The sequence below is a fragment of the Styela clava genome, chromosome 1 (assembly GCF_964204865.1).
Source record: "Styela clava chromosome 1, kaStyClav1.hap1.2, whole genome shotgun sequence".
Taxonomy (NCBI): Eukaryota; Metazoa; Chordata; class Ascidiacea; order Stolidobranchia; family Styelidae; genus Styela; species Styela clava.
In genome coordinates, this window is record NC_135250.1 from 20,260,139 (window position 1) to 20,273,166 (window position 13,028).

Genomic DNA, 13,028 nt, shown 5'->3' on the forward strand with positions numbered 1-13,028 from the left:
CATACCACAACATTACCCAACTCAAAAGGTCCAGTTAAGGAAGCTCTAAAGTTTCATGAAAAATATCGACCTGGGGTCACACTGGACACTTGAAAGTTGTCCTTGGGGTCGTCCTGAAAAAAGCTTGGGAACCCCTGCTCTAAATATATATTTTTTTTCTAAAATAGGGAGGATGAGCTTGGTTATCTTCAAGTTTTCTTTCCTAATATATTGAGACATTTTCATGGGATTTAGCCCCTGGACCAACTTCATATATTGAAAATAAGAAAATGTCTATTTCAGTAAAGTAAGATAACTTACCGTCTAGTTTATAAATGCAATTGTCAACAAGAGATAATTCTTGCAGATTCGTACAACATTCCAAACCTTCCAACTTAGTTACACAATTTTTATTAAAAGATGCAAATCGTAAATTCTCAAGTTTATCAAGTCCACTCAGCTTCCCAATATATTGACCATCCAGGTTCAGCACAACAACCTTTTTAAAAAATAAAATATTAGTGTTTCAAATATCGGTAATCATTCCACCAAGGGGTGCGATAACTTAAGGATTAGATGCAGGGGTCCTCAAACTTTTATTATTCGTGGCCCTTCCAAAGACTCTCAACACTTTTTGGCTCCTGTTTGTCAATAACAAAATTTTTTTTGTTATCAACAGGTTTCTGTCATTTATTTGACACACTTAATGATAAAAATTTAACAAATGAAAGTAAAAGAATAAATGCATTACGACCAAAAAATTGAACAAATCAAGGTTATTTAATTAAATTAAAATTATTGTTTGAATTTTGGATTACATATTGATAGCATTTGCTTGTAAACCCCAGAGAATCGCTTCACGGCCCAATAGGGGGAGGGTACAGTTGGCGAAGCCCCGGGTGGGTGATGGACCTAACATCCGCTTTGCAATTAGAGGAATCGGTTCAAATCTTATTCGTACACCCTCATCAAGGGTCGCAATGAGTTAGGCCCTCGGCCATCCAGAAAAAGTTTTTCTCAAAATTGTATTTCCATCCCAGAGTCTTGATCAAGGTGAAAATGCTCATGAACAAAAATTTTCGCAATATTTTGCAAATCAACTCAAATTAATTTATTGAATCATTTTTGCCTAACATTGTAAATATAAAATACTTTTGTCATCCATGTTGCATCCTTGGCATCTGGTTTCAATTTCATCATGTCATGAAATACTTCCGAACTAGATAATAAACTCAATGAACGAGGTTTGACTCCTTCAACTCTGGAGTTGTTTATAATAGTAGCCTGGATTAAAAAACGCTTTTTATTTATTCTTGCTAAAGCAGTTGTTTACAGGAATCTATGATAGCAATAAGATATATACAAATAAAAATAGACAATGATTGATATTTGGTCCTTCGTTCCATGTGCAAGAGTAATATTTGCCTGTGCCTATCCTGATAGGAATTTTCTTTAGGGGTAGTCTTGGTTGACCTCGCAGTCGTGACCTTGAATCTGCTTTCGACTCGGCAAAAAATAATCCCGAGTCGTATTCTACATTTAAGCTGATAGCATCGTATTGCATAACTAACTATACCTGAGATATGCGAGACCCTGATACTAGTCTCAAAGCAGAGGCAGCATCACTTTCTGTTACATCAATGCCATTGAGTTTGGTGAGAGATTTGAGTCTTCCGATTACTCTCAAGTAGAGATTGTCAGCCTATTGTTGAAAACAAATATATAATATAACAAATTATATGAATATAACCATTAGAAGAGATGAGACCATGTTGACCTATATCACAAGTGTACCTATGACAATTTATGAAGTAAGACTGACTTAGCAAAAGTTTTAAAAGATAAACAACATAGAGAAACTACAGGGTGAGACCAGGGGAAAAAGCCTGTAATTGAGGAAATTCTACAATGTGTATGAAAATGTAGATATGTTTGGCTACATTTTTGTATGATTTTAAGACAGACAACGACTATACAGAGTAGGAAACAGATTTTTATATACCATATATATAGAAATAGAAGATTTCTGAACTCTTATGCAGTGAAATACGCCATAAAACCTACAGCATGTTTCAATGTTTGAAATCTTTAGTTCTTTAGTTAAAACAAATACCAGATAATCAAAACTACTGTTTGTATCAGTTTTTGATATTTTTTGCAGTCAAATCAGTAAAATTTTACAATATCGGAATTGTAGTACACAAGTATGCAAAATTTTTTTATGTAAAAACATACTTAATTTGTCTATTCAATGTCTTCCAATCTGCTAAATACAAAAGTATCACTGCTATCATATTTAAGTTCACCAATTTTACCTTAATCCAAGGATTACTTCTGATATCAAGAGTTGACAACAGAGGACAATGTTTTCTCATCACTGTGAGATCATCTCTCAAACTTGTCAACTGATTCCAACTCAAGTTGAGCGTTTTCAACTTTGACATACCCTGATGAAAGAATAAATTAGTACCATCAGTATTGGCAGTAATTGAAGTCCAATGTCAGCTATTTCAACACCCATGTAGAAAAATAAAGTTAGACACTGCTTGTCCTCCAGTCATTGCCATTATTGCTCCTACTGCCCTCCCTTATTCCTTTAAGCATTCAATTTTATAAGTCAGAATAAATCGTATAATATCTTCAATTTTTTACACTAATTTGAGCAATTCGTCATGTTTATATGAATACCGGTAATCAATCCATGTTGTACAAGGTGACCAATAAAAACATAACTCATAAATTTATTTCACGCTCGAACTTTTGTTTGTGTATGATTGTGCTAAAAATTTCCAGTAATCTGAGAAGCTCTGAGTTGTAATAGGTTCTCTAGAATAATTCCAAATGATCTGAGTTCTGTTTATTTGGGTCATCCCATATTTTGAATTTGATGACAGTTAACGCAGGAAATCGTTGTTAATAGAAAAAAAATATAGAAATTGAAAACAACCATAATTATATTATATTTGATGAGCTTTTTGATCATCGTCTTGATTATGTTACGAGTAAATGCAGCATACCATTTTAATTCTACATGGTACTAGCCTTCAACTTTGCTTTCAACTTTGATAAAAAATGAAGCAAAATCGGAAAGCGCCCGTTAATTCCGAACTCAAATTGCAGCCAATCAACAGAATTTTGTACTAGAAAATTAAAGAAGAGACTACCAAATATTCAATTAAAACTAAAAGTACCGGTAGTTAAAAAAGAAATGTACTCGGCCATACTAACCCTCATTCCTTCAAGAGAATTGATTTTATTGAAGCTGGCATCCACTTCTACGAGATTCGGCATGTGTGCTATATCTTCAAGTCTTGTCAGTTCATTAAAACTCACAACCAGATGCTTAAGTTGAGACAATGTACCAATGCCTTTCAATCTTCCAAGACCATTACCATGAAGATTGAGCACCTATTGATAGCAATGGTTGAATTAGTTCCCTCCACAAAGCTTTAAATCATAGGTACATACTTCATATTGATTGGGCTATGTTGAGTACGGCTTAGACGGTAATTTAACAATAGATAACAAATTCTTTCTTTATTTGTACTGTACTGTAACATCTGGTGGACAATGATAGTAAAATAGCAAGTTTTTCAAACTGGACACACAGTTCGGAGCAAGAAAAGAAAAAATTGTAGACATTCTCATGGCACAAGACGTACATGAGCAGAAAGATACTTGTGAGGCAAAGAATGTTTGCAGTATTATAGTTTACTGACATAATACAAGTTTTACAACCTAAATAACCTCATCAAGCTGATAAAAACAAACAGCTGTTTTATCAAAGTTAGTCCTGCATCGCAGGCAATATTTGCGAGCAATAAGCCAACCCCAAGAAAAATAAAATAAGCATAGCCCCCGATAAGTTATTGTCCGAAATCAAGCCAAAAATTAGGCTCAAAAAGTGGCTTTGCCAGAAAATACAGTATTAGGAAAATAAGACGTGAACCAAATAACAGCGCAGCCTCTTATACAGCAGTAGCATATTGCCTTTAATTGGATCCCACTAAAAAGCTGCTCGGTCACATATATCTGGAAATATGGTGTCTAGCGGTTCCAATATAAATATTTCTGGACCTCCTGAAGTATGCGCACCAAGATGGCGCACAACCTGAACTCAGGTTGTGTACCAGGTTGGGGTTCAGGTTGTGCGACATCTTGGTGTGCATATTTCAGGAATACCATATATCTGTCACAAAACGAGAAAACTCGCTAAACATCTTGTCTTGCCTCTCATTATTGTTATGATATCGTAATTTGAATGTACTTAGGGTGTGAGGTTTGGCTGGGCAATGCCGATACAAATTATAATTAGGACCAGAAAGTACTAAATTTTAGTACCATATAAATCCCCACCTAAAATAAGCTAAAGACTAGGTGGAAAACTCAAGTAGGCCTATTTCCAAAATCAAGTATTCTATACATACTGTAATTTGTGACACTGACATAGCTCTTCCCATTTTCAACAAGAGATCTTCTGATAACGACACAATTCTTGGTCGTGGTCTGATTTGTGGAGACATTTCTAAGGATGCGTTGTCTTGTTCTAATTCCGATGCATACACAGTGGTAGAATTGCCAGAATTTGTTGCGTTCAAGTGTGACGTCCAATTATTAGCAATGTAGTTAACAAGTCGAAAAGGAGACGGTGGATTCTGTTGGAAATAATTATTAATATAAAAAAATTTTAATTTTTTTTATTAAAAAAGTTACGTAAAATAAGTTTAACAGTGGCATGTTAAGGTAAGCTAAATATTGAGTGGTTGACTCAATATGCACTCTTATTTTATCACTAGCATATCTTCTGCACTCTCTCTCCCATATCAACATACTCAAATTGTGATTGCGTTGACTCAAACTGTTTCAACTCTGGCATGAATCGGTTTTATACTGGTACGTAATGCAAAACCATTATTTTATGTAGTAGCCCCATTTCAGTAATGGTTTCAATTTTAAAGATGAGTATCTTTTTTGCTTGAGAGTGAGTGCTCTTGATCTTCCTTTGTTGAGTAGACAATTACAGCATAACATGAGGCAGAAGGAAACTTATAACACTAGACTTTTTTGGCAAACTGCTGCGAAATTCAGTAACGAACAAATAAACAGTTATGATAGCTTTCAATATGTGGGCAAAGGGGTAGTCAACACAAAACCACTTGTGAAACTAAAGAGTATATCGGTTTTCTAGGCTTGTGGTTTTCAACTTATTTTGTGAAGCGAAACCCCAATGAAACATTCCAGAAGCTTGAGGAACCTCTGCTCAGTTTAATTGTCTTTTATTGCAGTAATTGTATATACTAAAACTTTATAGGTCTATAAGAGCAAACCTAATGCTAGTGAAAAATGATCTTCAAAAGTAGCTAGTTCAATAACAGTGGCAAGCCTATTAAATACTTGATTATTTTTCGAAAATATACTTTCACTAATATAGACTGGATTTGAATGAAAACTTGCGTGGCCCCTGAAATGCACTGGCGAAATCGTATGGTGCCGCAGTATCCCGGTTAAAAACCACTGATCTTCCCCTACAGGATTCAATCTTGCGAGTTGCGACCCCCGAAATAAGTAAATTATTTAATTAGAAATGTGTAATCCAGATTTGCAGAGTAAACTAACTGAAACATTTCATGTAAGTTCCTTGATTGCCAGCTTTAATAGAGTTGAAAGACAGCATGTGATAATATAAATTACCTTCGCATGGTATTCGAAATCGATGACATATTCTGGCAATACTAGATATTTATCAAGGATATGCCATTCACATTGTCTACTACTGCATTCACAATCATCTGAAAACAGACAGAGAACTTTTTTTTGCAAAAAAGGAAAAGCAAGCAGATTATAGCTTTATTACCCAGAGCAAGACCGTGCAAACGAATGCGCTAAAACAACATATTTTGTACACTACTCCCTTCGCCAAAAACTGTTTCCATTCGTTTTTTATATTTAATAGATTATCAGCCAGTGCAGTAGCAATATGTAATTTCACTGTATGGCTTTTGTACAGTAAAAAGTTTATAATGTGTGTGAAGTAGGGCTGGGAATTTCAGGGAAAACACTTTAACCGTTAACCAGGTAAAATTAACCGGTTAACCGCTGCGTGACGTTTGACGTAATAATTTTTTAATTTCAGCTTGTTACGTCACAATGCTGACAAAGCAGTTTTGCGTGTTCTTATCCCGGTATCGCTTATTAAAATTATTCATGAATCGAGATAGTTTCATGATTACTCTGCTGCAAAAGATAGGCAGCGTGGTTCGGGTGTGTGGAAGTATTTTAGAAAACCTATTTCCGTTGTTAAACGTCATTTATATGACAAATTACCAGTGTTGGATGTGAAAATTTTACTTCGAGATATATATCATATAAAGAAAAACGGCATCAACTGCGCACTTGTTGTATGACATTGAATATCCGATTTTGCAATGAAATCGTGAACAATATATTTCGAAATCGACCGAAAACTGATTCTGAAATATCATTGTCAAATTTCCATAATCAGCAATCTTGGTACTTCCATTATTTTTCACATTTATTGAGTCCTTACCCACACAGTTAGTAATATTCTTTTTAATTAAATGCTACAACAGATGAATTTGCGATGACGTAATCATATTTGAAGAAATTGTACCATATGAAGATGATTTGTACCTGGGATGTCAGTTAACGGTTAAAATAACTCGTAACCGTTAACCATCTGAAATCGGTTAACCAGTTAACCATTCCCAGCCCTAGTGTGAAGGTATTACTGTAATGCTAATTTACCAAAGAATATTAGAATACTTGAATATAAAGTAATATTTAGAAAGTGTTAATACATGAGACTTCTAGTCTGAAGCTTTGTTATTAAGAGGAATAAATAACCATATCTCATAAAAGGGCATAAGGCTTTCAATGTTATTAGAATCAAAGAGTGCCGTCACAGAATAACTCAGTAAAAAGATGATGCTGAAATTTCAATTTTCAAATAGATTTGATTCCAACACAAACTCACCTCTTGTCTTCATAGCAGCAGCGTGGTTTAACTCTGAACGTAATCGATAAACGCTGTCAATTTTATAATACTTTTCCTGTGTAATCCTGAGATAGAAAAGTTCTAATTTAATCAATGTTGTTGTTGAGCATTTTTTATGAAATAATCCAATATCTTACTTTCCAATGTCTTGTGCAGGAGCACTTTTTCCGAGAAACACTTTAGCAATAATGACAGATCCTGAAAGATGTGAATATTTAATTTTATGAGCATCAACAGTTCTTTGAAATTAGATGATATAATATAGCCACACCATAATATAAAATTCATAAACTGTTCAAATCCTAACCAATAAATCAAGCACAATATAGCCCTGGACGGCAAAAATTTTGACTTAAATCCTATCCTATCTGCTTAAAAGCTTAGAAGATGCATAGTAAGTAGTTGGTCCCACAGGATCCAATTAATCACACTGTCGTGGAATAGATCTTTTAAGATTAGTGGAAGCCAAAAACATTTTCAGAATAAAATTTTTGAGGAATATTACGATAATTTATTTTTCTATTGACTTGCAAAAGCCGCTTTGCTTTGGAAGTCGATATCAATATCGATAATATATAATAAAATCACATATAAAATTACCATGTCGAAATGGGCAAGAATCTGGAAATTTATTTTCTTTTGCTTGACTGATGCAATCATCAAGTCTCCTCTTTTCGCAAATGAATAAGCTGTTTGATAATGGTACAGCGGCATCAAACTATAAATAAAAAGTTGAATTGACTACTTAGAAATTTGGAATGGTTAGGAAAACTTCTCAATAAAAATACAAATGACTGAGAAGAAATAATTACAGTAATCAGCAATTTATCCATTGACCATATCTGAAAAACAAGTATGACTTTGTTCCAGTTTATTGGCATGATATCTCGGTATTTGATACCCGCTGAAATTAAGGTAAACCAATGTCCCCCCACCTCACCCAGAGTGGATTAATGGAATAGGTTTTATGATTAGTATAAGAGTAAAGCTCATTCCCCTTTTTCTCGATAGTGAATGCATAGCCACATAGCCAAATACCAAAGCCACAATGTTGGGGAAATATTTACACTTCACTCCTACTCCAAACGACCTCTATTCTAATCAAGTTCCCGGCTGAATAAATTTTGATTACAAATCTATTTCAAAATTCAGAAAAGAAAAATCTAAATTAAGTTATCCCAGATTCCCCATTACAATCCAAGAACCAAAAAAACTTCAAGCCTCACCTCATTTGAAAATCCATTTTCCAAAATATTTTCTACTTGCTTGGAGTTGTCAGTTTGAGTGGGATCAGGCACATAAAACAAATAGTCAACTAATTTCTTGTAATTCCTAAAAAATGTTGAAACTAATGATGTAATTTGACTTGTATTTACACATAATTATATCAAATAATTAATTACTTAATATATAAAATAATCAATTTTCTCATATTAATTAATCATAAAGAAAAAACCAAACCAAACCATTTTGAAATAAATAAATATGGAATATCAAATATGTTTTAAAATGGAATGTAATAAACAGAGAAAATAGGTTACTATATATTGACAGATATTGACTTTTATTTACAGAAAAGTTGAAAAAAAAAATTACATTTGGTAATTAAAAATTATCTGATTTATCATACATTCAGTTAAAAATACGAATGAGACAACCCCAAACAATACCCACTTGTTCATCATAAAGCCGGTTTCATCACAAGCTAATTCATGAACTTTTTCATCGAATCTAGACCGAAGCAACCGGTTATGGACTCTTGTTATTGCGTGTGTTTTTATGCCTGTAACTCCATAACTCTGAAAAAAGGGAATTATTCAGAAGAATTATAATTAAATAATCAAGTTGACATAAGAAAACCAGTAACTTAACTATGTTGGAAAAGAAAGTTAGACAACTCAATTCTTTAACAGTCTTTAATAAGTAGTTAACTTAAGCCTGCCACCTGGACAAGGGTGTAACAAATTCTGTAAGCAACGCAGAACTGAAAATTCTAGTCCTTACCAATTTTTGGTATCACTAAATCTCAGGAGCCAGTTATACAGATACTGATGTTAAAATTCGAAAAATTGTTTGTGAAATTATGAGGTGAAATTTAGTCGGCGGTGCGATGAATCATGATGAGCATTAGGAATCTGCTCACCACCGCACTTCTGATCACCCTGTGTGCATTCGCAGGTTCAGTCCCATGCAAGGAAAATTATGTGCGAGAGATTTGCTGGCCTCCTGCCCGCCGCCGTAGGGTGGTTCACGTAACCGCTGGTCGTTTACGGCTTCCTCCACCATCAAGTCCATGCATCCCAAAACAAATAACTGCCCAACTGATCCAGTACATGCTGTGTCTCGTCATATTATGATTAAGCCGTCTCATCGGCATTCCTCTCCCCAAGATAAATACCGGTATGTAAAATCCTATTCTTTTCAGGACAAATTAGATTATGTAAAATTTATCGCAAATTTGTTGATTATATCTTTCCCAAATCAGAATATATCGCGTAAATTGAACACAAGAACCACAGAGGGCTACAACTCACATCAGATATAAAAACTACCGGTAATATTTCTAAATAATACACATTTATCCCAACAACAGCAAACAATAGCTATTTAAAATTCAAATTGCATACCTTATAATCCCAAGCACAGAACCTTGATAAAATCAAATCATGGCAAGTAGTAAACCAAACATCCTTAGTAGATCCTTGTTCAAATCGAACATTTCCTCCTGTCTCTAACTCAAGCATGAGACGATCAACTGATATTGAAGTCAAAGCTTTCACTTGATCTAAGGCTTGTTTGTGATATTCTTCAATTCTGTATGATGACAAAGTAGAGTAGGGATATCATATTAATATCAGAAATTTATCAATGTATCAGTATTGCTGTATCAGTAAGTCCGTTAGTCAAGTCGAGAGTCATCTTAGTTTAAGTCAAATCTGAGTTTGAAGTCAAGCCAGAGTTAGGACTCATGGCTAGTTGATGATGAGTCATTTCATTTCATTCGAGTCCTTTTGAGTCTGTGTTAATGGTGACTCAAGTGCGACTCAAATCGAGCCAATCACTCAAGTCTCTAAAACACTGACTTTAAGTCACAAATAGTGTCCAAGTCATTATATATTCCACGAATAACTATGAGATGGATTAATATGAGTCGATTTAAAACTAATACTTGAAACTTCCATTTTGGTTAAACCAGGGGTCACCAAACTACGGCGTCATTTTATCCGGCCCGCAATAACACGCAAAAATGGCTAAATTTTTTTCCAAGGAAGATTTCCCCGAGCATCGTCTTCCTTGTTTATTTCGTAACATTGACCAATCAGCAAGATGCAAAAAAACGTGACGTAATAAAAGGCCTCTTCGCATCTCAGCTCAGATAACTTTTGTCATCCTGACAGATTTCCAGTCGTGGTTGTAAATAATACTTCGTTTTTGTGACTTTGAATGCTATTCGTTAATTTTTGATTGTGTTTCGGAAATTTAAGTATGAATCAAATAAGTCAACTATCATTTGCATCCTTAGGAGTAGTAGTTTTAATAGTAGTAATAAAAAATTAGTCTAGAAATAGCTGTGAATAAATAGGCTAAAATTCTCTACCGGTACGCAACGTTTTCTGCGAAAGATGCACTTGTACACTCGTGGCGCGTGCTTTTGACGAAACTGTTTACGTTTCTTGTGCTAAAATAAATGTTGAATGTGCATTTTGCGCTAACAGTACTATAATCCCTCGCGTACTGCTCCAATTTCATAAGTCACACTAACTTTTCTACTGCTCAAATGCGGATATTCATGTAGTATGTTACAAAAAAAAATTAAAGTTTATCCGATTTAAATAAAAACTGCGCCAGTGGATAGATCTGAGTGAAAATAGAAAACAGTACCAACTACCAAGTTTATAAAAAACGATCAAGAAATAATCGAGATATCGGAATTTTAGTACCTCCAGACAGAGCAATTATTTTCATAAGGATTGTATTACTTTTTTGATGGGAACTGTAATAAATATAAAAAAATAACACATGTCAATCACTAATATTGAGACTATTTCGGGATTTTATGCTGGCAACGGTCATTGACACCGCCGAGAGATCGTCGCAAATAAACGCTGGAGTTGTGCATGATAGTTTAATTTGCACTACGAATAAAAGGGGGGAGGCGGAATTTTTAAAAGCGTCGAAAGCTAGTGAAAAAAATAAAATGCCAGATATGTTGTTCATTTTATCTAAATTATGTCAAAATTTCATGGAATCCCAAGCTACAGCAGGCAGTCCGTAGTCGTTTTTAGCAGTAGCAGTATTCCAACACGGCGCAACAGTACTTAGCAGACATGAAGCGTACATTATTTTGGCGCGAAATAGCCGATTTTGTAACATTCCTAATTCATGACAGCAACGTTTTGATAACAGCTAAACTCAGGATAGTTGTCTAGATATAGAAATCTTGTATATTTGTTTTCCTAGGATGTTTTTGATCTAGATAAAATTAAATATTCAAGTCTTCAGAAATGTAGAATATATATTGTTAAATAAATTGGATGAATTTCCCAACTTTTGTGAATTTATTTTATTGCATTGACAAATATATTCATCCGGCCCGTTTCAATCCAGTTTGAGTCATACCCGGCCCGCGGTCAAAAAAGTTTGGTGACCCCTGGGTTAAACCAACATCATTTTAGGAATCAAACTAGAAATAGAATTTATCAGATATTGTCGTCAGAGCATATATATTATATACATGCACATAATCTATTTAAGGTAATGATACAGAATTTTTATTTTTGTTAATACAACATTAGTCAACGTGGTGAATAGTATTTCACTGTTTTCTTTTTTCACTATTTGAAACACAATGGCATTAGCATTTATATTATTGACAATTTTACAGATATTTCCAAATTGCACAAAAAAGAAATATGAATCAGATCTGATGTTCTAGGACTGGTTCAAGTTAGAAATAGCTGTTAGTCCAATTCTATTTTATAAGATGGAGTCTGCTATCTTCCTGTGTATAAATAACTGCTTGTACTGAGCCTCGTTGCGAGTGACTGCTGAGATTCCAATTATGGTTTTTGTGGATATAAATTTCTCCTGTAACAAATACCCATTGCATAACATCAGTGAAATGAGCAGGAAGGAGATTGTTATAGACGCAAGGTATTTGCAAATAAAGTGTTTTACATTCATAGTTTCATATCGAGTTTTGAACTTCCAGACCAGAAACCAAATCTATTATCTGTATGTGACCCACTTCAGAATGTAACTGCCCACCACTGATCTAACTAAAGTACTTACTCTTCGATTTTATTTTTCCAATGAGTTATTCTTTGCTTCAAAGATTCAATTTTAGATTTGATTTGTTCAACATGCATGTCAACTTCAGCATCTGGTTTGTTCGCTTTAATTTCGATGGAATCGGATTCTCCTGCTGCACCTAATTCATCTGGAGGCTTTTTGGCTTCATTATCATCGATCTAAAATATGAATAATGCCCAAAAAGTATGATTATGAATTTATAACAATGATAATGAGAAACAAGCGATGCTCAAACATATGAACACAAATGCCAAAACAAAGTGGTACGAGTACATGATTTGTCACAGCAGACTACTGCAGTCTTACGTAATTTGATGACTACACGAAACAACCACAAAGTGTGTAATTTTTTAATTTTGAAGACATCATCGAACACAAAAAAACGAATCTCATAGAGCTCACAGGTAATTTTGCAATAAATAAAAGTGCCTAATAGCCTTCTAGCGAAAAATACAATCGTTAATCACTGGAAACTTCAAAGCAATTGGTCCGGTAGTTTATTGAAAAAAAGCGTTTTTTTCACAAAAAGAAGAACAAAGAAAAGAATGACTAACAACAACATTATAATAACAAAACGATCCATAGGTACACTTCGTGTCCAATTAACAAAACTTTTGCACATGGTATATTAGGGAATATACCAGTACAAGGGTTTCCCGACTGGGCCCTCAGCCCCCCTTGGAGTGGTTCTTAAGGGGTCCCCGAAAATAGAATTCAAACC

The 13,028-nt window shown here is 34.3% G+C and overlaps 1 protein-coding gene across 2 annotated transcripts in view; it reads right to left on the minus strand.

The window, feature by feature from the left end:
* The window catches only part of LOC120345956 (leucine-rich repeat-containing protein 9-like), a 32,628-nt gene that overhangs the window by 11,174 nt on the left and 8,426 nt on the right, over positions 1–13,028 (minus strand). For both annotated transcript variants that reach the window (XM_078111381.1, XM_039415579.2), the window contains 14 exons: positions 12,287–12,465; positions 9,622–9,808; positions 8,669–8,793; positions 8,221–8,326; positions 7,595–7,712; positions 7,132–7,192; positions 6,974–7,059; positions 5,671–5,768; positions 4,407–4,634; positions 3,208–3,387; positions 2,295–2,426; positions 1,556–1,681; positions 1,132–1,263; positions 301–478 (listed from right to left, as the gene is read on the minus strand). In XM_078111381.1, the coding sequence (XP_077967507.1) occupies positions 301–478; positions 1,132–1,263; positions 1,556–1,681; positions 2,295–2,426; positions 3,208–3,387; positions 4,407–4,634; positions 5,671–5,768; positions 6,974–7,059; positions 7,132–7,192; positions 7,595–7,712; positions 8,221–8,326; positions 8,669–8,793; positions 9,622–9,808; positions 12,287–12,465 (1,936 nt within the window). The remainder of the gene's footprint in view (positions 1–300; positions 479–1,131; positions 1,264–1,555; positions 1,682–2,294; positions 2,427–3,207; positions 3,388–4,406; positions 4,635–5,670; positions 5,769–6,973; positions 7,060–7,131; positions 7,193–7,594; positions 7,713–8,220; positions 8,327–8,668; positions 8,794–9,621; positions 9,809–12,286; positions 12,466–13,028) is intronic.